The sequence below is a fragment of the Equus asinus genome, chromosome 6, assembly GCF_041296235.1.
Source record: "Equus asinus isolate D_3611 breed Donkey chromosome 6, EquAss-T2T_v2, whole genome shotgun sequence".
Lineage (NCBI taxonomy): Eukaryota > Metazoa > Chordata > Mammalia > Perissodactyla > Equidae > Equus > Equus asinus.
This window is the reverse complement of record NC_091795.1, coordinates 80,005,697-80,030,927: the sequence shown is the minus strand read 5'-3', so window position 1 is coordinate 80,030,927 and position 25,231 is coordinate 80,005,697. Positions and strand designations below refer to the sequence as shown.

At 43.9% G+C, this 25,231-nt stretch overlaps 1 protein-coding gene across 2 annotated transcripts; it reads left to right on the top strand.

Moving 5' to 3' along the window:
* The first annotated feature begins 1,204 nt into the window (after window positions 1-1,204).
* On the top strand, window positions 1,205-20,566 carry GCKR (glucokinase regulator). 2 transcript variants are annotated; one of them, XM_044772139.2, is made up of 18 exons: window positions 1,208-1,389; window positions 1,684-1,839; window positions 1,994-2,062; window positions 2,692-2,760; window positions 3,143-3,216; window positions 3,565-3,631; window positions 4,860-4,954; window positions 7,252-7,357; window positions 8,558-8,676; window positions 9,301-9,399; window positions 9,636-9,733; window positions 10,083-10,159; window positions 10,538-10,634; window positions 10,829-10,926; window positions 11,021-11,104; window positions 16,766-16,915; window positions 19,583-19,717; window positions 20,170-20,566. In XM_044772139.2, exons 1-18 carry the CDS (start codon window positions 1,330-1,332, stop codon window positions 20,338-20,340), a joined length of 1,824 nt encoding a protein of 607 aa, XP_044628074.2. In that variant the 5' UTR covers window positions 1,208-1,329; the 3' UTR covers window positions 20,341-20,566. The 2 variants fall into 2 exon arrangements, with proteins under 2 accessions (XP_044628075.1, XP_044628074.2); XM_044772140.2 differs by lacking the exons at window positions 16,766-16,915; window positions 19,583-19,717; window positions 20,170-20,566 and adding an exon at window positions 11,645-11,907 and having other exon boundaries at window positions 1,205-1,389.
* The last annotated feature ends 4,665 nt before the right edge of the window (window positions 20,567-25,231 follow it).

Genomic DNA, 25,231 nt, shown 5'->3' with positions numbered 1-25,231 from the left:
GATCTTCAGCAACTAACTTCCCTGAGCCTCAGTTTCATCATCTGAAAAATGAGTGTCAATATTGTCTTCTTAGTGTTAATGTATCTAATGAGATACTGTATGTGAAAAATGCGTTGTTCAGTGTAAATAAATGATGGCTCGTATATTTAGGACAGATACTTTGGTTTCTAATTCTCATTGCAGTATTTCTATTTCTGTGACACTTTTCTCCTGTAATATCCAGTTCAGTGTGTGCACCCCTGGGGATCTGAAGCTTCTGTTGCCTTCCTTCTGAGAGGAGAGAGTGAAATGGGGCAAGTGGGGCAGGGAGAACTGTGTGTGCTGAGCATGTGATCAAGCCATGGCCCAGGTCCTCTGACCTCTGCTGACCCTGAGGACCCTGATCTCTGGCCTCCTGATGCATCCTGGTCCCAGAGCACTGGTGCCCAGGGATTCTTGCTGCCTTGACACTGGGCCTGGTTATTGTCTTGCACTTTCAGGCTGTAGCCCCTCCTGAGAAGACGGAATTGTGTCCGAGGTGGGTAGGGAAGGAAGAACATTTCCTCTACCCACTCTAGGTCCTTCTGGCTGGTCTACGAATTAATTGACATGAGACAGAATAACAGGAGAAAATCAAACAAAGCTTTATAAGATGTATATGGGAGAAACCCCAGGAAACTGTGTAGCTTGTCAGAATGTCCGGGGTTGTCATCTTAAATAGCATCTTCAGCTGAAGACAAAGGAGGATGTTGTAGGTAGTGGTTTGGGACTTCAAAGGGGAAGCAGGCAATTCACATGGAGATGGAAAAGCTAATGTTTGGTGAACAGAACTTTAATAAGAATGGGCTTAGCAAGGGCCCTCACAGGTTACAGATATCCAGAGTTATCTATGGTGATGGCCTGTCCTGGGGACAGCCTTTTATCTTAAATTTCTTTTAGGCAGTTAGGAGGGGAGGTCAAAGTTTCTTTCAGAGTCTTTCGTTCTTGAAAATAATCAAGGCAAAGAGACATATTTTGAGGTGGCCAATTCTAATCCCCCACAGGAGCAAGAGTAATGAACCTAGGCTCTTCCTCTTCAGGGGCAAAGCAGAGTCTGGGGAGTCTGGGGGCATGCAAAGAGGGACCTCCAGAGCTCCCCTCGGGGTGACCAGAGGGCTGAGGGCCTAGTGACTAAGAAAGGGTGCAAGCAGAGTTGCTCAGAGGGGGTGGTGCTCAGAGAGGCCAGGGTACTTGGGTTAATCATCACTGTGGCTCAGATAAGGCTCTGCCAGCTGGAAGCAGAGTTAGTGTGACAGAAGGGTTTGTGTGGCTGAAGAAGCAGGCACAACAGTGTGTCCACAGCGTGGGACCATGCCAGGCACAAAACGATTTCAACATGTGATTGAGACCCCAGAGCCCGGCAAGTGGGAGGTGAGGCCCCTTTTCCATGTCGGCCTTCTGCACTGATTCCTAGAGTCATTTCTCATCTGGACTTCCCTCCACCCTGGGTTTCCCCTCTGCCTCTCCTGCTTCCCATCTTCCTTCCTGATCTTCTTTCCCTAATGGGCCCAGAGTACCAAGTGCAGGCTAAATCCTTGGTATGTATGTGTTTGCATGTGGGCATATGAGTCCAAACACTGCCTGCTGACACTCCCACCTCCAGTTCAGCAGGCATGAATGAGGCTTTGACTTTCTGCCTGTATCCTTGTCCCCCCTTCCCTCTAGTTGTCTGGGTATGAGGCAGCCCTGCCAATCACAGAGAAGTCAAACCCACTGACCCGGGACCTGGACAAAGCAGATGCCAAGCAGATTGTTCAATTACTGGGGCAATGTGATGCTGAGATCTTCCAGGAGGAGGGGCAAGCCATGCCCACATACCAGGTGACCCAGACCCATCTCCAGGACATTGCAAATTTAGATGTCCTCTCAGACCAGAGTCCCTAATTTTTGAAAACCTGAGAGCCCCTCCAGCCCACCCCTCACCCCCAATCCACTATCCTTTTCTTGACTTCTGATTCCTGCCTTTTCCCTACAGCGACTCTACAGTGACTCAATTCTGACCACCATGGTACAAGTGGCTGGAAAAATTCAGGAGGTGCTGAAGGTACTAATTCTCCTTCTGCTCCCTGCCTAAACATCTGTGTCTCTCTACGTTTCTCTTTTCTTGGTCTCCATTTCTTGCTCTTAGAGATCTCAGTTCCTCTTTCTCCCAGTCCTCCCTCCTGCATCCTTATTGTCATCTTATTAATCAATAGTAATTATAATGACTATTATTTGCATAATACTTTATAATTGACAATGCACTTTCACACTCATTACCTTCACACAAACCTGTGAAGTTAGTGTTATTGTCTCCATTTTTTTTCAGATGGGAAAACAAAGACTTAGGATAATCAGAGTAGGATAACCAAGTACACTCAGCTAATTGCTGGGTAACACTGCTTTTATTAATTAATTAATTAATTTTTAGATGACAAAGCTGCTTTCAGTCCTTTCCGAGATCAGTAAGAGTTTGAATAAGTAGCTAAGCCAGAGGTGGGAGTCAGACTGAAGTTTCTTTCTCAAATCCAATGTTCTTTCTGCTACACCAACCTGCCTATGTTCTGTTCACTTTTGTGATAAGAGGAGGGTTAAGGAGTCTCTCCAATTCCTCTTCTCTTACTGGCAGAGAAAAAATATGCTTCTCCCAACCTGAGCTGGGCCCTAGCAACCTAGGCATTTTTCCTTTTTCAGGACCCTGAGGGGGGCCTGGTGGTGCTGAGTGGAGGGGGCACCTCTGGCAGGATGGCATTCCTCATGTCGGTAAGTACTCTGATCGCTGGTTTTCCTCCCTCTGCCTTCTTGGGGTGACCCTCAGAACCATAATGCTCATCATAGCTAAGCTCCTAGTTGAACTCCTCCAACCCTGACTCTCTTTCTCCATCAAAAGCTGATCTCACCATGGAGTCCCATTTTTTCTGAGCTCATCTGAGCCCCACCAGTCTGTTGCTGACATCTGTACATCCAAAGCACCCCCAATTAATCATCTCTAAGTAGCATCTTTAAGTGCCAGATTCCAAGCAGTACTGGCTTAAGCACTGGCCTAAAAGAATCATTATACAGCCTCTATCCTCTAGGTGTTGAAAATCCAAGATAATTGTTCCTTCACTACTGTTACTACTTCATATCCTCTCTCCCTTGACAGGTCTCCTTTAACCAGCTGATGAAAGGGCTAGGACAGAAACCTCTTTACACCTACCTCATTGCAGGAGGTGACACGTAAGTCAAGTTGGCCTATGCATATTTTGTTTGACCTGAATAGTGTTTTTCAGAAATTGAATTTAAATGCTTTTAGATGGAGATTGTGTCCAGTTTTCTTTGGTCCCCACCATTCCTTATTGCCTTACACTTGGCCCACTTCTCATACCTAATGTTGCCTGACTAGCCTTTGTAGGTATTTGAGTTTTTCACCCTACAGAGTGTCTATCATGGTGCTCAACAAATAGTAGATGCTCATTCAATGATAGTTTTCTCTTTTCATTCACTTCTCTCAAAGCAGCCTGCCCTAACAAACCATAGGCTTCTGCTTCCCAACCAGTGCCCCTGATCTTGAGTCTGTCTTCTTAGGTCTGTGGTGGCCTCTAGGGAGGGGACAGAAGATAGTGCCCTGCATGGGATTGAGGAACTGAAGAAGGTATGTGTTTTCCACTGACACTCAACCAGAGACCTCTGTCTGTTTCTCCTCATGGGCATATAAAAGCCCCAACATCTAGCCAAAGCCCATTCCCTCCCCTGGCCCTGGCCCTGACATCCCCACACAATAGTTTGTGTCCTAGAATCCTCCTGGTGGCTCTACTTTACCCATCCTCATCTCCTAGGTGGCTGCTGGGAAGAAGAGGGTGATAGTCATTGGCATTTTGGTGGGACTTTCTGTGAGTGTGAAGACAGGCTGGGTGGACAGGCTGGGTGGATCAATTTTACAGGGAAGAAGGGATGGGAGTGGAATAGCATGGAAGACAGTTTGACAAGGTGGGTGGTAGAAAACAGAAAGGGTTTGCACAAGGAATTTTGATTTTACTTTCATTAGGATCCAGTTGTATGAATGTGGGATGAGAGAGAAGGGATCCTATCTCAGAATAACCATGTATCGATAGGTTCAACAACCAAGATAGATGGACTTGTTCAGGGGTCAGCAAACTTTGCTGGCAGGTCAATCCAGCCAATGCCTGTTTTTATAAATAAAGATTTATTAGAACACAGCCATTTGTGTTTACATATTGTCTATGGTCACTTTCACACTACAACGGTAGAGTTGAGTAGTTGGGCAGAGATCATAGGGTCCACAAAGCCTAAAATATTTACTCTCTGGCTCTTTACAGAAAAAACTGACCCCTGGACTAGTCCCTTGCTACTTAGAGTGTGGTGCTCACACCAGCAACATCAATGTCACTTGGGATTTGTTAGAAATGCAGAATTTCAGGCTTCTCAGACCTACTGAATCTGAGTCTTCATTTTAACAAGATTCCCAGGTAGTTTGTTTGAGAAGTGGTGGACTAGATGACCTGAAGATTTCTCTCAACTTTGTAGCTCTCTGATTCTAAGAGTTCACTGGGCGGAAACTAGATTCCAACAGTGCTAGATATGGGAGGAGGCACACAAGGAGAGCAGGACATTGACCTCAAGAAGCTTACAGTTTGGTTCAGTAGTTTTCAAACTTTACCATGCAGAAGATTTCTTTGGGGGAACTTGTTAAAAACGTAGGTCCATGGGCTCTCCCCTTCAAATTTAGATCTAGTATGTCTGAACTTGGCCCTGGAATCTGCATTTCTAACAAGCATTCTAGGGGATTCTGATGCACATGGTTCTCAGGCAATGCTAGAGTAGCCCCCTCATCATGCCCTCCTCTCTCTCCTTACCATCAGGCTCCCTTTGTAGCAGGCCAGATGGACTACTGCATGGATAACCCAGCTGTCTTCTTGCCAGTTTTGGTTGGTTTCAATCCAGTGAGCATGGCCAGGTGAGCCTTCTGTATTGAAAGGTGGTGACTGGCCAGACCCCTGGGGGAAGCTGGGAGGGAACTGTTGAAATCCATAGCACAATCACAAAGGAGAGGGTGGGGTAAATATGGTCTTATTCACCAAATCTCAGAGTATTAAGGTGAATATGGGGTGTCCCTAAGCTTAGGAGAGTTTTTTTTCACTGATTGGTTTATTTATTCTCTTGTTTCAGAAAAGATTGTAGGCAGCTTACACAGGATATGTGAAATGCAAGAAAACATACATTCAAAACAGGGATTGGAGAGGCTAAGAATTCAGGGGCCAGAGGATAGAATGGGGTCAGGAAAATGTGTACCACAAAGATTTGTACTTTCATTTGAGGTGGGACCCAAGCATCTTTTCAAACCAGGAGTAGTGAGGGCTGAGCAGCCTCCTACTCTCCTTTGCCCAGCTCCCTTATTTTAGTGCCCACTCTCCTTCATCCTTCCAGGCACCACTTTGGTCCCCTCTGGCTGCTCAAATCTCCCCCCTACCCCACTGTTCCCCTTTCCTGAGAGCCCTGTGCCTTCAATTCATCTCCCTCTTATTCTCTATCTAAATAGTCACTTTGATCTCAGAGAAGGTCAGCACATTAAACCAATAGTGCTCAGGTGTGGTTCTGTGGATGCATTGCCTTCAAAGTGTTAAAAAAATAAGAAAGCAGATTCCTAGTCCTTTGTGTGAGAACTCTGATGTTGTAGGTTTGGGGTAAGGCCCTGAAACCTCTATTTTTTGAAGGCATTCCTGGAGATTCTGATGCACAGCCAGGCTTGGAGAACTCCGCTAAATAAACCATTGGAGTGGGCCACCTGATGAAGCTGTGGGCTTCCTGTCACTGGAGTGTTCCCGAAAAGGCTTGTTGATTAGTCAAGAGCAGATTTGTGTATTTAGTGGTTGTGTTGTGGAGAGGGACAGCCAGGTTGTTTCTGAGGTACTTTTTCAACTCCTAGATTCTAGGCTTGTAGTGTAATTCATACGAAAGTATAAATGAGTCTGAAATACTCTTAACCCTGATCCTTTTCATGGAGGATTCTCCTTCACCAAAAATGTATCTGCTGCAGTGGATGCTAATTTCAGGCTCTGTGACTAAGAGAAATGAAGGATTTCAAACAATGTAGGCGTGGAGATCTTCCAGTTGTTCCTTAAATCAGTAGCTCCCAATCTTGGCTGATCTTCAGAGTTGTCTGGAAAGCTTTTTAAAAACACAGATTTTGGGCCTCCACTCCAGAACTACTGAAGCTGCCACTCAGGGTTGGTGTGGTACCCAGAAATGGGTAATGTTGAAAAATAAAACTCCACAGGTGATTTTGATGACCAGCCAAGTTTGGGAATCTCAGTTTTAAACCATGCGATAAACACTGTTTCCTCTCTCTGCTGAAGTCTCCTCTGTCTTAGGTCCCTTGGAAGTGGTTTGAGGACAAATGATAGGAAACACTTTACACAGTAGGGATGTAATATGTGAAACTTGTTTGCCCTAGAAGTAATGCAGATAAAAATGGTTCAAGAAGGGATGGAAACTTTGTATAGATGGACTGATAAGGGGAAGCTAGGGAGGCCATGTATAGAGGTAACTCTTTGAGGTCCTGCCACAAAGGATGGTTAACAGATTATCCCCTACCAAAGCCAGCAGAGGTAACTACAGAAGACCATCATTCTTTGAGATACCATGGTTGCACCTAAGCAGACAACAAGCCTGTTGCTCTCTTGTCTCATTAGCACATTGTTTTGCTCCTGGTTAATTTATTCAAGAAATGTTTGCCAGCTGTTAGATGCTATGCTTCATACCTTGCAGCTTGATTCCCTCAGTAGGAACTATTATCCCTCCCTGATGTAGTGAGGGGTTATTATTTGGGGAGATTTCCAGAATATATTTACAGGAATGGGAAGGGCTTCTAATGGACTCTAAGACTCAAAATAAGGTGGCAATTTTGACATTCAGATGGCAAGCATTCCCCTGGGGGTCTATAGAGGGTGTGGCTAGTGTGGCCATGACAGTGGGACACGTGCAAGCACCAGGATACAAGAAATTCTGGTCTCAGGCTAGAACTGTAAACTTGAGTGTTGGCTTTGCTCTGGGCTTAAATTGCTGAATGGTTTACTCTCATCCTTGGGGTTCAGGGAGACAGTGCCCCTGTGAGCATCAGAGCACATCTCCCCAGGAAGTTGTTGACCTCTGACCCCAATCCCAATGTGGTCTTTGATCCTGACTCCAATCTGAGGCCCTTCCTTTAGATCCTCAAAGACAATCCCCCTACCTCTGTCTCTCCGTGGACCCCAGAAATGACCCCATTGAAGACTGGAGTTCAACATTTCGACAGATAGCAGAGCGGATGCAGAAACTGCAAGAGAAACAGGAAGCTTTTGTGCTCAATCCTGCAATTGGGGTAGGATCTCCCCCTACACTTGGCCCTGCCCTCACCTCGGGATGGCCTGCCACTTCCTTAGGGCCTCTGATTTTAGGTTCTCTTATAGCTTGTCTAAATTCCTGGCATTGTGTGTCAACCAAAATATTCTAAATCAAATCCTATTTTCTCATTTCCTTTTTCACCTTAAGATGTTTTATTTCTATCCTGACCTTGTTTCTTAAATCAGTAATCATTAAACACTTACATAGTCTAGGGCATTTTCTGTTTAAAGAAGCTCTTTGGCATCTGTGTGTAGAAAGTATTGAATAGAATGGTGAATTGCTTTATGTCTCTTTTATAGGTTTAAATTTCAGATATGAGCTTTAAAAAAAATGAGATGCAATTTTCTTCTTCTGCCTTTCTAATCCTCTCCAAAATTGGGGCGGGCCTTCTAAGCCTCGAGTGCTCTTGCTCCTTTTTTCTCTGGATTTCTCTGGATCTGCATCTCACTAGCATCCTCTGCCCTTTGACTTTACAAGGGCCTTAACCAGATCCCTGCCCCCACCCCTCTCTGCCAGTTGTGGACATGTCTGCGGCATTCTCCTTTATCTCCCTTTTGTGAGATAGGATGGCAGGAGTTCCATATCTTTCATCTTCCACATGCTCATCTCCCCTCCTCTTTGCAAGTGTTTACTTTTACTCTCCTTTTCTCAGACACTGCTTCTATCATCCTTTTTTGCTGTCATCTCCTTATCTGTTTGATGTGTTATGTATGTGAATCATTACAATGGCTGCCTCATTGGTCTGTCCAAAGAACATGAAAGGTGGTGTTTGGATTGACAAACTGCTATTAAAAAAATGGGGGACTATGGGAGGAGAAAGTTCTCAGGAAAAAAATCTCTCTCTGAAAAACCCTTATCCCCAGCTAACAGGAGACCCAATCACTGGGGCTTCCTCCTTAGAGTCCTGAATGTACCATAGAAATGACCAGAGGTGGCCTTTTCCCCCCTTCTTCTTCTCTCAGTTAAACCCTCAACCCAGCAGTCCTCCTCCCAGCACACTGGGATCACTAGCACCATCAAATGCATGCTCGGTGGCCACTAACCAGAGTGCATGTCCACTAACCAGAGTGCATGTCCAAGAACCACTAACCAGCCTGTGTGCCCAGTGGTCACTAACTAGTGAACTCCAGGGTTCTCCTTCCTCTCCCAATTCCTCCTGGTGTTGTCACCTCCTCAGCCTGAGGGTCTCAGTGGCTCCTCCCGGATGAAAGGTGGAAGCGCGACCAAGATCCTGCTGGAAACCCTGTTACTGGCAGCCCACAAGACTGTGGACCGGGGTATTGCAACATCTCAGAGGTAGGGAGGATCTGGATGAGAGAGATAAGAGTCAGGCAGGGGATGGGATAGTGTTTGTGGGGAAATGGCAGGTCCTGATCCAGAGATTGGGCTGGTGGCAACAAGACTGAGGCCCTGCCACTCCTCCCCTGGGAAATGAGCTGGCAGGGGGATGCTGCTGTTCTCACCATGCTGTCACAGGGTTTGGATTATTTCCGGTGGACCCTGGATTCCTCAGGGCCAGACCTAATCCCTAAGTCCACCTGGGCCATCCAAAGCTAACCTAGCTTCTGAGAGTCTTTGATATGGGGATGGTTCAGGTCATACAGGGTAGAGTTCATCCTGCCTTCTTCCCTTACCAGGGTCTCTAGCCTAGCTTCCAGACTGCTCCCTTACCTCCTCATCAAACCTCAGAGCCCATCCTCCTCCCAGTGCTCTCTTGATAACCTATCCTTCCTTCTGCTCTTTGGTGCTCTGCCCACTGAAGCGCTTTCTGCCCCTCCTGAACACAGTCTGGCTCTACTCACTGTGTCTCCACCAGGGACCAGCAGAACTTAGTTTTAAGGGAATTGTGCCTTTCCTGGGGTGGGAGGCTGTCTGAGGGGGCCCTGGGCCTGCCCTGGGAGCTGGTAGCCTTTCTCCCAGGTGCCTTCTGGAAATCCTGCGGACATTTGAGCGGGCTCATCAGGTGACCTATAGTCAAAGCCCCAAGATTGCCGCCCTGATGAAGCAAGCCAGCACTAGGTATGTGGAAACATATTTGGAGGGGGGAAGTGGCCTAGAAGGGAATGTCCTGAGAGCAGAGGAGACTCTACGAGACATGTTAACATGGTGAGGGGAACGGGCCTGCATGTTGAAGGCTCACAGTAGGCTTTTTGTTAGTTTACTACCGTGTTCTTCCATGTGCAGCTTTCTCTGATCGCTGGCCTTTTTTGACTGTGATCTCTCCTTTCACGTCCTGATCTCTGACCCATTCTCAGCCTAGAGAAAAAAGGCCGAGTGTATCTGGTTGGCTGGCAGACCCTCGGCATCATTGCCATCATGGATGGGGTAGAGTGCATCCACACCTTCGGTGCTGGTGAGAACCCAGTTGAGACTTTCTTCCTGATTCCTCCTGAACCAAACCAATTGGTCCGTTATCCAAACAGTTTCCTACTCCCACCTCATGGGAGTTCCTCATTCAATGTCCACCCTGCCCTATCTAAATAGTCATTTCAGTCAAATGCTCCTTCCTTTGAACCCCCACTCAGTCCTTGATCCCTTAACTCCCAGCCTTGTACTTAGCTGTGGCCTCACACGTGTGTTACTCCTCACCCTAATTCCCACCTGACACTTTCTTCCCAGCCCCATTGACATCCCCTCAAGCCTAGAACCTTCCTTTCCAATAAAGCCCATCACTCCTCTCTCCCTTTTCTTAAACTTCCCAGATTTCCAAGATGTCCGTGGCTTTCTCATTGGTGATCACAGTGACATTTTTAACCAGAAGGCTGATCTCATCAATCAGGTGGGAGGATGGTGGGACCTGGGGAAGTTGTGAAGATGACTGGTGTGCAGAAGGTGGGAGGAAAAGGGAAAGTGGAGATAGGTGGGCAGCACGATAGAACAGACAGTCTAGAGAAGGGAATGTGGCTTAGAGGTCATGAAGCTTTGGGGCAGCACAGTGTGGAAAGCTCTGGATTCACCCCCAAACCTGGCTCTAGTCTAGTGCTCTTCCATCAACTTGCTGTATAATCTTGGGCAAAACGCTTTACCCCTTTGAATCTCATTTTTTTCATCTGTAGACAAAAGTGCTGCATTAGATGTTCTCTAAGGCTCTCTTTAGTCTCCAAGTCTGTGCACTGGAGTTTTTCATAGGAGGGACTCTCATCTTCTTCTGCTCCAGGGTCCCCAGTTCTCCTTCTCCCAGGAGGACTTCCTAACCTCCATCCTGCCATCCCTCAAGGAAATTGACACTGTGGTCTTCATTTTTACCCTGGACGGTGAGAGGGATGATGGGAGTGGTGGGGTGAGGGGATGGAGGGAGTACAGTGACTCAGAGGAACTGTCATTTTTCTGGGTCTTAGGACACCTTCTCAGAGGGAGAGATGGGTATGTGTCCTTATGGACCCCAGAGGAGCAGGAAGAAGGGCTGAACAGCCAGCTTTTCAATTCCAATGCCCTCCCCCTCTCCTAGACAACCTCACGGAGGTGCAGACACTGGTGGAGCAGGTGAAAGAGAAGACCTCCCACATCCAGGCCTTGGCACACAGCACTGTGGGGCAGTCCCTGCCGGTGAGGGTCCAGCCTTGAGGAAGGGACCCTGGGCGGCAGTCACAGCAAGGCCTCCCTGGAGATGCCGCTCCTGCTCCTCTTTCTCTCTCTTCAGACCACTCTGAAGAAGCTCTTTCCCTCCATCATCAGCATCACGTGGCCACTGCTTTTCTTTGAATATGAAGGGAACTTCATCCAGGTATGGAGAATGAGAAGGTAATATCTGAAGTGAGGTGGTCAGAGGAGGAGGGGTTCCAGAAATTAGAAAACCCAAGGCTGGAGAGTAGAAAGCTTTGTCTGACTTCCACAAAGCCAGCTGGGCAAGTTCTTGTGTCACCAGGTCACTAGTCAGAATTTCCAAGGCTATGGCATTCAGTTCTAAGAATATGCAAAAAGTATAAGATAGGCTACCAATCACCTGACAGATACTCATTTGTACTTTATCACAAGTTAATTGTCATACTATAGTCATCCTCATTATCCAAGATCCTTTAAGGCAGATTTTTTGCAAGTTGCCCTATACTGAATTCACTGCACATAATGTTACGCTAATATAGTTCCTGCTTACTAACGAAATTATAATCCAGTACAAGCACTAATAATAATTATAGAAATAATCATCAGTTTGGGTGCACTTTGCAGTTTAGGGTTTGGAGTGGGCCTCAGGATGTCTAGGTGCCAGTTCAGCTCTACTTTGTGGCCCAAGGAAAAAAACCAGTTTTACATCTCTGGTCCTCAGTTTTCTCACATGACACCTGTCCAGGATCCATGGGGCAGAACCAAGGCCCTGAAGGGTTGCCCTGGAGAGACGTCGTCCCATCCATTATTGAAACCACCTCCTCCGGGAAGTTCCTGACTTGACCAGACAACAGCTGGCATTCTGCCTTACCTGCACTCAGAACTCATCGGAAGTCCCTCTCCCCATGAGCGGGGGATCCATGCTCCTTCCAATGTACATTTTTGTCTTCCCTTCCAAGTGGTGCTCATTTGTCACATCCTTACTTCTTGGCATGCTTTCCACATTCACTGTCTCCTTTGAGATCTCACATCTTCTAGGAAGTCTTCTCCAATTAAACCCACGTCATCTAGACCCCTCCTTTATGTTATATTCCTCTCCACACTTACAAGTTTCATTGTACAGCCCTAATACCTAATACACATATAGGCCTTTGTACTTTATAAAATATTTCATATATATTATCTAGTTCTCATAACAATCTCCTAAGGAATGTGTGTTTAATGTCCCCATTTCCCAGGTGAAGAAGCTGCAACTAAGAGATTATGGGATTGTAATCATGGCCAACACAGCTAAGACAGGAGTCAGGACTTGAACTGAGGTCTTGCGACCCTAAGTCCATGGTTTATTTCACCATAAAATATAAATTTCAAACATATCCATAAGTTGAGCCAGATTATTTTATTCATTCACTCAACAAATATTTTTAAGCACCTATCAAATGCCAGGTACTGTTCCAGGGATAGGGGATATACTGTGGAATATTAATCTGTGCTCTTTTAAAAAACTGTATTTTTAGGGGCTGGCCCTGCGTTGCAGTGGTTAAGTTCGGCACACTCCACTTCAGCAGCCTGGGTTCTTGGGTTCAGATCCCAGGCATGGACCTACCTCCACTCATCAGCCATGCCATGGCAGTGACCCACATACAAAATAGAGGAAGATTGGCACAGGTGTTAGCTCAGGGCTAATCTTCCTCAAGCAAAAAACCCCCCCAAAACCTGTATTTTTAAAGAAAATTGTAATTATATAACAAACATTTTTCTTGTGAAAACTTTAGAAAATGCAGAAATCCAAAGAAGAAAAAAGTCATCCATAATCCACCTTCTTCTAAAAAATCACTCTTAGACAAATTTTGGAGAATGTCTCATGTCCCTCTAGACTTCTTTTGTATGTATTTGTACAAAAACCCTACTTGACATGCTGTCTTTTACTTGCTTCTCTTCATTTAACATCATGAACACCTTTCTATACTAAGATATCTTCATTATCATTCTTAATGTCAGTGTAGTATTCTACTGTGTGGATATACCATAATTTGTTTACTCTAACCCCAAATGTCAGACATTGTAGGTAGTTTCAACATTATGGCTTTTGTTATAATGCTGCGCTGAACATTCTTAATCACACATTTGACTATTTCATTAGGATAAACCTCCAAAAATAGAATCACTGGGTCAAAGGGTATGTAAAATTCTAAGGCTTTTTGATACATATGGTCAAGTTGACCTCCAAAGAGGTTTATAAACAGATGAAGTGTAAAATTGCTTGTTCCTCCACATCCTTCAAATATTGGGTAGTATTGTTCTTTTTAATCTTCACTAGTGAGCAAAGCAAAAAAAAAGGCAAAGCAAAAGGCATTTTTTCATAAATACATACAAATATGTTTTTTTGTTTTTGTGGTTTTTTGCTGAGGAATATTTGCCCTGAGCCAACATTTGTGCCAATCTTCTTATATTTTTTAGTATGCAGGCCTCCAGCACAGCATGGCCACTAACAGAGTGGTGTGGGTCCACCCCCAGGAACTGAACCCAGGCTGCCAAAGTGGAGCATGCTGAATTTAGCCACTAGGCCACTGGGGCTGGCTTCCCATTTCAATGCTGTTTTAATTTCTATTTCTTTAATTACTATGGAGTTTGACTACTTAAAGATAAATTGGCCATTGAATTTTTTTCTTTATTTTGCTGCTTCACATCTTTTGGGTGTATTCACACACTCTTTTTTGGAGTATTTATTTTTCTTACTAATTTATAAGAGAGAGGGTATATAGCAAGAACAGTAGCCTCTTTTCCTGCTCTATACTTTGCCCCAGCTTATTATTATTTTTTATTTATTTTATATATATGTATATATATATATATATATACATTTTTTTTTTTTTTGAGGAAGATTAGCCCTGAGCTAACTACTACCAGTCCTCCTCTGTTTTCCTGGGGAAGCCTGGCCCTGAGCTAACATCTGTACCCATCTTCCTCTACTTTATACGTGGGACGCCTACCACAGCATGACTTGCCAAGCGGTGCCATGTCCGCACCTGGGATCTGAACTGGTGAATCCCGGGCCGCTGAAGCAGAATGTGGGAAATTAACCCCTATGCCATCCGGTCGGCCCCTCCTGTATTGTTTGTAGTTTTCAGATCCAAGATCCAACCAAGGATAATGCATTGAATTTAATTATCAGGTCTTTTTAGTTTCCTTTAATCTGGATGAGTTCCTCAGCCATTTTTTACGTCTTTCAGGACATTGATATTTTAGAAGACTAGACCAATTGTTTTCCAAAATGTACCTCATTTGGATTTCCCTGATTGTTTCTTCATTATATTCAGTTTAAATTTTTGGGCAGGAGTACTGCATAGATGAGGCCTCCATCAGTGAATCGCATCAGGAGGCCCCTGATGTCAGTTTGTCCTCTTATTGCTGACGCCGCGTTTGATCATATTCATGTATATGTATACATATGTATGTATTTGGCATTTCTTTCTTGTACAAGAGGTAGCATACTAGATATGCTTTTGCGCTTTAACTAGATAATCTAAAAATAACTCCATTTTGGTTTGTAGAGCTCTTCCTCATTGTTTTTACATTCATGTGCGATTGTACACGTGTAAGAGTTATATAGGGCATTTGGTTGTTTCCAATATTTTGCTATCACCAATAATGATGCAATGAATGTGCATGTATTGTTGTAACATTAGAAGTGTATCTCTGGAGTAAATTCCTAGAAGTATTAGAACTGGGTCAAGGATAAATACATACGTAATTTTGTTAGATATTGCAAAATTCCCTCCATAGGTGTTGTACCATTTTGCTTCTTGTGCCAGCAATATGAGAATGCCTGCTTCCCTACAGCCTCTTTGAGAGTTCAAGCTTTTGAATTTTTGCCAATCTGATAGATGAGAAATTCTATTTCTGTGTAGTTTTCATTTGTATTTTGCTTATCATGTGTGAAGTTGAGCATCTTTTCATATGCTTAACAGTCTTGAGCAAATCTTTTTCTTTGTGAATTGTGTGTTCATGTAAATACATGAGATATACTCGTTTTCTAATGGCATTATAATCTTTATGATCCCTTGATTTTGAGTTCTTTATAAATTAGAGACATTAGTCCTTTATTTCTGATATGTATTATAAATATTTTCTTTTGGTTTTAACCATGCAGAAGTCTTTATTTTAATTTTTCCGGTGTATAACTTATCAATCCATCTTTTACTGAATCTAGATCTTGAGACACAGAAAGCTCCCCCAGATTGTGAAGGAACTCCACCTGTGTTTTCTTCTAGTAAAAATGACTTCTTTTTTTGCATTTAGATCTTCAATTCATTAGGAGTTTATTCTCGTGTGTGGGATGAGATATGAACCCAATTTTGTATTTTTCTAAATGACTCTCCAATTGACCCAATATATATTTTTTAAGTTCATCTTTTTCTGAGAGATTTGAGATGTTACCTGTATCAGATACTCAGTTCCCATGTGCACTGTTTTATTTCTGGACTTTCTGTCCTGTTCTACGGGTCTGTCTATTGATGTGCTGGTACCATACTGTTTAATTATATAGGCTTTATGGTTTGTTTAATATCTGATAAGGTTAGTCCTCCCTTCATTATTCTTCTTTTTAATGATTTTCCTAGGTAGAATTGCTGCCTTTTTAATATATGAACTTGAAAATGCAGGTGTCCAGCTTCAAATTATGTAAACTTTAAAATATTTTTGTGTTAATGGCAGTTAATGGTATAAATGGTGAGTGATATAAATGGTTAACGATATAACTCAGATGTGATTGCTTTCTCTCCCGCAGGGCAGTCTGACATGCAGCCTACAGCATCAGTACTGCATACTAGCCAGCTTCATTCTGCTGGGTCAGATTTCTGCTCTGATACTCAGTGCCTTTGTCAATCACTTGTTAAGTATTTTCAATATACCCCCTGCCAGGGGTTTGTATGACCAGCTATTTCTGGAGTTCCAGAATAAGGAGGTAGAAGTAGCAGTAGCCTGTTTCCTCAGCCTGGTTAGGACCAAGTAATTAATTCCCTCAATTTCTTTACTGGACTCCTATTGTCCTCAAAGTGCAGTAATAGACGTTATAAGTGCAAGATATAAGGGCTAAGGACAGGTGATAATTAGACTCACAGTTCTGTGTGTTTGTACAACGTCTTAGTTTTCAACGTGCTTTCACGTACGTTATCTCGTTCATCCAGGAGATGGTTGTGGCAAAGCAGGAAATGCCCTCATCACTGACTCAGGAGGCCTGTCTGGAGGTCCTGATTCTGCGTCTCACAGTTACATGATGAGCTTATTCAAGTTAATTTACTTCAGACCTCTAGTTTCCATATACGTAGAAATGGGGTTAGAAAAACCTATTTCATAAGGTTGTTATAAGGATTAAATTGAATTCATTTTTCAACAAACACATATTGATCAGTAACCGTGTGTCAGCCATTCTCAAAAAGTCTGAGGCTCTGGAGCAGAATAAGATACCATCTGTGCGTTCAAGCAGCCTTTGGTTTAGCAGAATGAATCCCAGAACTTCCATTTCTTCCCCTGTCTGGTGACTGGGGAGCAAAAGGGAAGTTCTGGTAAGAGCAAAATCCTACTGTGGAAGGATTCAGAGAAGATATCTGTCTACTAGGGGTCAAAACCAAAAATGTGTGAAGCAACCAGTGTTGCCTGGGACAGTCCTGGTTTACGATAACTGTCCTAACACCTAAAATCTGGGCTGGTCAAACAAATTATGTCTGCATTTTGACCCCTGATTTTTGATCTCTGGATTCCTTCTGATACTAGGGCCTTGTTCTCCCTGCTGCCCTACTGTCCTCTAATTTTCAATACCCCATGTGTCTGCCCTATTTAGAAGTTCCAGCATGAGCTCAGCACCAAGTGGGTGCTGAATACAGTGAGTACGGGGGCCCATGTACTTCTTGGGAAGATCCTCCAAAACCACATGTTGGACCTCCGCATTCGCAACTCCAAGCTCTTCTGGCGGGCACTGGCCATGCTTCAGGTAGGACATGATGGGACAGGGCTGTTTGGGGCCTGGCCTCAAGGCCTAGGCTGTCAGGCTGTCATAGGGGGGCATTTTGCAGAGGTATGGAGATGTGTGGGGGCAAGGGCTGACTTTTCTCTTGTGTTTCTCCTCCTCTTTCCATCAGGCTCATCCTCCCCTCTATGGAGTGTTTGTGCACATGTGGGTGGGTGTTTGTGAAATTATAACTATTAGACAAGATTCTTTCAGTTATAAGTATGTGACAGAAATCCAGTTCATACTGATTTAAGCTAAACAAGATAAATGATTGGCTCATGTGACTGAACGGTTGCAGGGTAGCTAGATCCAGATACTCAAAACGATGTGCTCCAGAACTTTCAGCCCTTGGCCCTGCTTTCCTCTGTGTTGCTCTCATTCTCAGGCAGGTTTTCTCCATTAGGTGGCAAATTTGCCAGCAGCAGTGCCAGCCTAACATCCTACCAATTTAGCAACCTGAGTAGAGGGAGAGTTTATCTGTCCCTCTGGTTCCAGCAGATGCCTGGAGGAGTGCTCTCATTGGCTCATGTTGGGTCACATGCCCGTCCCTGCTGGAGAGCCAGTCACTGCTCTCCAGGGGAAAGCAGCTTTCTGCCCAGGCTTGGTTCATATGCTCTCCCTTCAAGATGGCAGTGGAGGAAGGGGTGGGAAGTGAGCCACAATCAAACAGCATGGCCTGAGGATGGGAGAGCAATAGTTCCCCAGAGGAAAATCAGGGTACTGATACCAGAAGGAGGAATGGATACAGAGCAGATAGCACAACAGATGATCATGAAAGTAGGGTTGCTAGATTTAGCAAATAAAAATATAGGACACCAGTTAAATTTGAATTTCAGATAAATAAAGAATAACTTTTTAGCATAAGTATGTCCCATGAACTATTTGAGACATACTTATACTATTTTTTTCATTATTCATCTAAAATTCCTATTTAACTGGGTGTCTTGTATTTTTGTGTGTGTGTGAGGAAGATTGGCTGTGAGCTAACATCCGTAGCCAATCTTCCTCTTTTTGCTTGAGGAAGAGGCCCTGAGCTAACATCTGTGCCAATCTCCCTCTGTTTTGTATGTGGGATGCTGCCACAGCATGACTTGATGAGCAGTGTGCAGGTCTGCGCCCAGGATCCTAACCCATGAACTCGGGGCCGCTGAAGTGGAGTGCACGAACTTAACCCCTACACCACCAGCCGGCCCCTAGTGTCTTCTATTTTTATTTGCTAAATCTGGCAACCCTACTTGAAAGGAATCCAACAATGAGCGCTTAGTGAACACCCGCCAGGTCCCTAAAACAACCTTCTCAAATGAGTAGAACCAACCAACCACCAGGAAAAAATGCTCTTCTAGTTGCTGGGGTTGAGGTGGGTAGGAGGAGCCAGAGGTACATATAATCCAGTTCTTGCCATCCCGGAGTGGCCTTGGAGGAAAATGGAGGAAAGACAAAACCAACATTTGAAACAGAGAACAATTAAGTGTCACATTGCATGATCCTTACTGAAGTCCAAAGAACTTCAAAGAAGGTAGAGTCCATATGCACGATAGCAGAAGAGAAGGTTCCATGGAAGAGCTGGTATTTGAGCTGGGCCTAGTGGTTATGCCTTGAATAGGTGAAGGACAGAAGGGCATTCTTGTTAAAAAGAACATTTACCAAGGCCCAGAAGGCACAATATGTCGGGGACACAGGTCTGACCACAGTGGAGAGTCAATTTACAGAGTAGTGAGGGATTATGAGGGAGCAGGAAGGGGAGAGATTGTGGAAGATTGAAAGCCGGACAGGAATTTGGACTTGCCAAATTTAGCCAGACCTGTACTGTCCAAAATGGTAGCCACCGGCCACATGTGGCTATTGAGTACTTGAAATGTGGCAAGTGTGACTGAGGAATTGAACTGAAAAATTTTATTTAAAAATTGAAGCAGTGTAATTTTTTAAAAAATTAAATGCAACTGTATGGTGTTGGTAGAACTATATTTCACTTCTTCATTGAAATTCAGCACCTGAATTGAGATGTGCTATAACTGTAAAATACACACTGGATTTCAAAGACGTAGTACAAAAATATCGTAAAATATCTCACTAATAATTTTTAATATTGTTTACATGTTGAAATAATATTTTGGATATATTAGATTAAATAAAACATGATTAAAATGTATTTTACCTGTTTCTTTTTAAATGCAGTGCTGGAAAATTTAAAATTACATATGTGGCTCACATTATATTTCTATTGGACAGTGCTAAGCTAGACAGAGGGGAGGGTGGTGACAAAATAGAAGCAGTGTTTGCAGATGCACAGTCTTGACAGCGGTGTAAAGGATGGACACAGTTAGGGAGGAAACCAGAGAGAGGAGTTCAGATTAAGATTACCAACCAATGGGGTTGGTGGGAAATGGCTGAAAATGTGACAAATTTGCTATTAATCCTCAGTTTAACCCAGCCAATCAAGACCCACCACTAACCCCTCTACCCCAATTTTTCTTTCTACCTGGGGATTGTGAGTTTGGGATTGCCTACAGGGATGAATTCTCTACAGCCTCTTTAGCCAGTCTTTGGGATCCCAGCCTCCCACTCTCCCGCTTCTTTCTCCTCCCTGAACCCCATTCTCAGCTCCCCTGGCCTTCTAGCTCAACACTGACCTTACCACTTCTTCCACAGCAGTTCTCTGGACAGCCCAAGGCTCCATGTATGGAGAGCCTCCTCCAGGTGATCCACTTCCCTCAGCCACTGTCGGATGATATTCGGGCTGCTCCCATCTCCTTCCACATCCAGGTTGCACATGAGAAGGAACAGGTACCCTGCTGACTGCTAGTCATTTGGCAAACACTTATTGAGTACTTTCAGTGTGTCGGGAACTTTGCTTGGCAAGGGTTTTACAAAGTTCAGTGACACTGCGCCAAGGAGCTCCCTGTTCATGGGGGAGACATGATTGTAGGTGTGAAGGGGTACTACTGGGATGCAGAAAAGGGGTCTTCAGTTCTGCCTAGGAGAGGAGTCAGAAAAGAGAGGGAAGAGGTCTTTGAACTGGGGTTTGAAGGATGAATAGGAGTTTTCTGGGCCCGAGAGAAGGTTTCTCTCTGCTCTTGACCCAGCTCATTACAATTTCTGGTCTTGATAGCTCCCTTCCATTCTTGCATCCAACCTGGTTGTTTGACTCCCAGACCAAATGCTCTAGCTGCTCCAGGCTTCTTCCTCAGATGACCTCACTTTCTCAGGCTTCAGTTCTCCCTGCCTCTTCCTTGCAGGTGATCCCCATAGCCTTGCTGAGCCTCCTATTCCGGTGCTCCATCCCTGAAGCACAGGCACACTTGGCTGCAGCTCCCTCCGTCTGTGAGGCTGTCAGGAGCGCCCTCACTGGGCCAGGTCGGAAGCGCAGTGCGGAGCCCCTTGAGACTCTTGAGCCTGCCCTGCAGTGAACCGGTGTTTCCGTGTGTGTGAAGGGGACCAGCCCAGCCCAGCCCATGGGGGCCTGCTGGGCCAGCAGCACATGTGGTGGGAGGAGAGGTACCCAGGGGCACCAGCAGCCCAGGGTGGAGAGAAAGAATCTCTCTACTTTGGAAGAGTTCTTGCTCCTGACTCAGTGATCTCCACTTTCACTGGCATATTCTGATTTCAGAAATAAAACTAAAAGGCTTGTTTTGGAAAGTTAAACTTCCACACTCAGTAAATCAGAGTCAATAGATCAGAGATGGGACAAGATGGGTGGGATGGGTTGGTCCCAATAGCAAGTTTGTTTCTTTACTTCTCCCCCCGTCCCCTAACCACATTAAATTGGCCACTGACCCAAACCTTATTCCAGCATCTCTACATCTCCCATCTCCAACATGTAGGTGTGCGTGTCATGCGCATGCACACACGCTCCACTCCTACACAGAATCACACAAACAAGGAGAGGCGGGAACTTAGGTAATTCCAGGGGAAGAGGGAAGAAGTTGTGCCCCCAACATAGGATACCCGGAAAAAAGACAATCCCCATTAATCATGACAGGATCCTTCTTACTAGAATGAACGCTACATCCACACATTAGACTATGAAGTGAGAGTTGCATCCCCTGCCCAGTGTTTGTAAGGGGAACGTAAGGGACTCTGGGGGTGCTGAACACCCTTTGGTGGTGGGACCCAATAAGCACTAGGAACCCCAGTCTGTACATTTTAGACTTCAGCTGTTACCTGTTTTGACAAATCAAAGGCACCCTTGCTCATCCCAGACCCATGCCATCTCTTCAGCGCCTATGACGTATGACTCTGATGGTAGAGGACTGGCGCCCCCTTGTGTGCGAGAAATACCCCGGTAATAGACACCCAGGCACTCGCTGAGGACAAAGCCTCTGTGAAGCTCACTTGAACCTTTAGGCAGGAGGGTGACTAAGGAGCCAAATACATTTTGGTTTTTTGAGGATAGAGTGACCAACATTTTAAAGGCCTCCACAGGGCCCTCCATATATCTGTGAGCCTCCTTCTTCCTGTTCTACGTCTACATTTACGTGGCTAACTTGGATCTTTAACCAACATCCCTTTCCTCAGCCATCACTCTCTCAGTGCCTTCTTAGTGGCATCCCTTTGGTTTTCATCCTCCACAAACACCTGTTCCTAACTCTACAACTCAAGATGGGTGAAATTAGGAAAGGATCCTGCAAAAGCTCTATGTTTCTCCTTACCCACAACTCTCTTCCATATGCTTTCACTGGGTAAATTCCTCTCTCATCTTGGCATCATGGGCAGGATCAAGTCAGAGAAGACACTCAGCTTTCCAGGGTCCAGGAAAGCACAGCATCCTTTGATCCTGTTGATGATGCCAACATGTGCAGTAGCACCACTCCCACATGTGGAATGGATATGGGTCTGATTTCCCCAAGGCTGGATGCAGAAGGACTCTAGAAGCCCAGAGTTTTTCTTTTTCCTTGCCAAGTAGTTGGATGGTACAAAGACATCAAGTGAATTCAATTCTTATACACTTTCATATGAGATTCAGGTGTTATGAACAAGGTGGAGTAGTGCTCACCTTGGGGGACTTTAGAGGCTGGATACGCTCTCTGGCTTGTGGAGGAGACAAAGGTGACTGAGATCTGATCCCTACCCTCTAGGAACTCACAAGCACATATGTCCAATTCCAATACAAGACAGAGAGAGCTGAAGTGGATTGGAACAGCAGGCTAGCTACAGAGAGCTGCCAGAGTTGTTTTGGGAGATTACAGGGTAGGCCAAGAATCAAGGAAAATTTTGGAAGAAAGGAGGTTGGGGTCAGGTGAGAGAATATCCAAAGAAAATCTGGGAATGTTTGGAGGCTTGCACTGGTGTGTGGATCCAATAACAGAGAGTCAGGTCATTGTCAGTGGAACCTGAGCTCTAAGCAGAGCTAAAGAGGTTCAAAGATTTTTTAGAACTATCCAGAGACAAATGGTAGGGTAACAACTTTTGCCGTTATTTGGAGAAAGCAAACATCTGAAGGCAAGAACAACTAGAGAGTAGTCTGTTGTCAACACAGGGCAGTAATTATGCTGAGATGACTAAAGGGTCTATCCTAGGAGACTGGTTGGATTGTGGAAGATGAAGGAAACAATTTCTTGCTACACCTATTTGCTGGATCAAAAATAAGAGGTGAAGGGGCAGAAGATATTTGGATACGACATATACTTCAAACTTAATATATAAAAAAGTGGAACCCATGATTTCTCCTCCAGATCAGCTATTCTTTTAATAACTTAGGTGGTCTTGAATATTAGACAGGATGATTCTAGGTCACATGGGAGAGTAAGGTTGAAGGAGGATGTTGGGACCAGATAGAAGACAAAGGGGCACCAACGTGGTTTCAGGGATGGGCCCTACAAGCACAACAAAATGTTTAAGATCCAATCCAAACTCAGGTATGGTTTGGATATATGTGTCAAATCCTAGGGCTGAGAGGACAGGCACTGCATTTAAGCAGTGTAAAGTGCTTCCATCCTGGAAGAGAGAAGAATTGGGCTTACCTGTAAACTGATGGCTGGGGTGCTATGGCATGGGAGAAAGAGATAGGAAGAGGAGCCTGGAGCATCTAGTAGTGCCAGAAAGTGAAGAAATGCTCATAAAAACAAAAGGATAGGGTCGTGTTAAAAGGACACAGGAGCCAACCTGAAAAAGCTCCCAATGACCAAATTTGGAAAAATTTGAGCAACAAAATAAATTATATAGTGTTGGACTATAACACAAAGTACAAAATAAGTATACATGAGTTCATACTGATATAACAAAATAATTGAATAAATAAATAAGAAGAGGAGACAAATCTTCCCCACACAAGAATTTTGAAAAATATATGTACATAGACAAACCCCCTCCAAGAGATGGAGCTTAATAACCCCTCACTCCCTAGAACCCCAGTGGGGCTAGACTTAGGGGCCTGTTTCCAAAGAACAGAGTATGGAAAAAGCAAAATAGTAGCTTCATAGTGGAGAAACCTGGCAAACATTCCCTTAATCAGGTAGTGGAGAATACCATCACCAGTTGATATCATGTACCACCTGATATGATATAATGAGACGGGCATGTCACTTCTGTGATGTTCTTCCCAAAACACGTCCTTAGTCTAAGCATAAGGAAAACATCAGCAAAACCCAAATTTAAGAAGATTTTACAAAAGATCTTCCCAGTATTTCTCAAAACTGTCAAGGTCATAGAAAGCAAGGAAAGACTGAGAAACTATCACAGACCAGAGGAGACTAAGGAGGCATGGCAACTAAATACAACATGGTACCTGGGTTGGATCCTGTACAGAAAAAGGACATCAGTGGAAAAACTGATGGAATCTGAATGAAGTTTGGAGTTTAGTTAATAGTAAATGTACCAGTGTTAATCATATAGATTTGACAGATGTACCAAAGTTGTGTAAGATATTAACATTAGGCCAAACTGGGTGATGGGTGTATGGCAACTCGCTGTATTATCTTTGCAACTTTTCTGTAAATCGAAAATTATTCAAAAATAAAGTTTATTAAAAAATAAAATTAATATTCCATATATGTGGGAAGGGGTAAATAGAGTTCAAATATTCCAAGGACCTTGATTTATCCATAAAGAGGATAAAGGTTTTGATTACTTTAAGAATTTGATATATTAAGTATGCGTGTTGCATTTTAAAAAGTATCCACTAAAAATGGGGCTGGCAAACATTTTCTGTAAAGGGATAAATAGTAAATATTTTAGTCTTTGCAAACCCTGTGGTCTCCATTGTAACAACTCAACTCTATGATTGTAGTGTGAAAGCACACATAGACAATACGTGACGTGAGTATGGCTGTGTTCCAATAAATCTTTTTTTTTTAATTTTTAAAATTTTTCCTTCTTCTCCCTAAAGCCCCCCCATACCTAGTTGTGTATTTTTTTAGTTGTGGGTCCTTCTAGTTGTGGCTTGTGAGTGGTGCTCAGCATGGCTTGATGAGTGGTGCTAGATCCATGCCTAGGATCCAAATCTGCGAAACCCTGGGCGGCTAAAGCAGAACGCAGGCACTTAACCACTTGGTCATGGGGCTGGCCCCCCCAATAAGTCTTTATTTACAAAAACAGGCTTCAGGCTAGATTTGGCCCACAGGTCATAGTTTGCCAAACCCTGCACTAAAAGAAAAAGAGAGAGTACAACTTCCAATTAGTAAAGTGGAAAATGGAGCAATTCATTAAAAAAGACTTTAGTTATCTAAATAAAAGGAAAGAAAGGACAGAAAAAGAAATATGAAACAGGACAAAATAGAAACTACAAAATAAACGAGTAGATTTTGATCCAAATACTTTAGTAATTACATTAAATGTAAATGGAATACATAATACAGTTAAAATCTGTTTTAGATGTGTCTCTTGTAAATAGTATATATTTAGGTTTTGTTTTCTATCCAATATTAAAGGCATAAAAAAGGTCAAAAGTAAAAGAATGGGAAAAGATAGACCATCCTAATACTGACCAAAAAAATTGCTATAGCAATATTAATATCAGATAAAATAACTTAAGGCAAAAAGTATTACTGGAGATAGAGGGTCTTCATAATGATCAACCATTTAATTCTGAGGGCTGGCCCTGTGGCCAAGTGGTTAAGTTCGCGCGCTCTGCTTCAGCGGCCCAGGGTTTCGCTGTTTCGGATCCTGGGCGCAGACATGACACCACTCGTCAGGCCACATTAAGATGGTGTCCCACATGCCACAACTAGAAGTACCCACAACTAAAATATACAACTATATACTGAGGGAATTTGGGGAGAAAAATCAGAAGAAACAAAAAAGATTGGCAACAGTTGTTAGCTCAGGTGCCAATCTTTAAAAAATAAAATTTAATTTACCCAG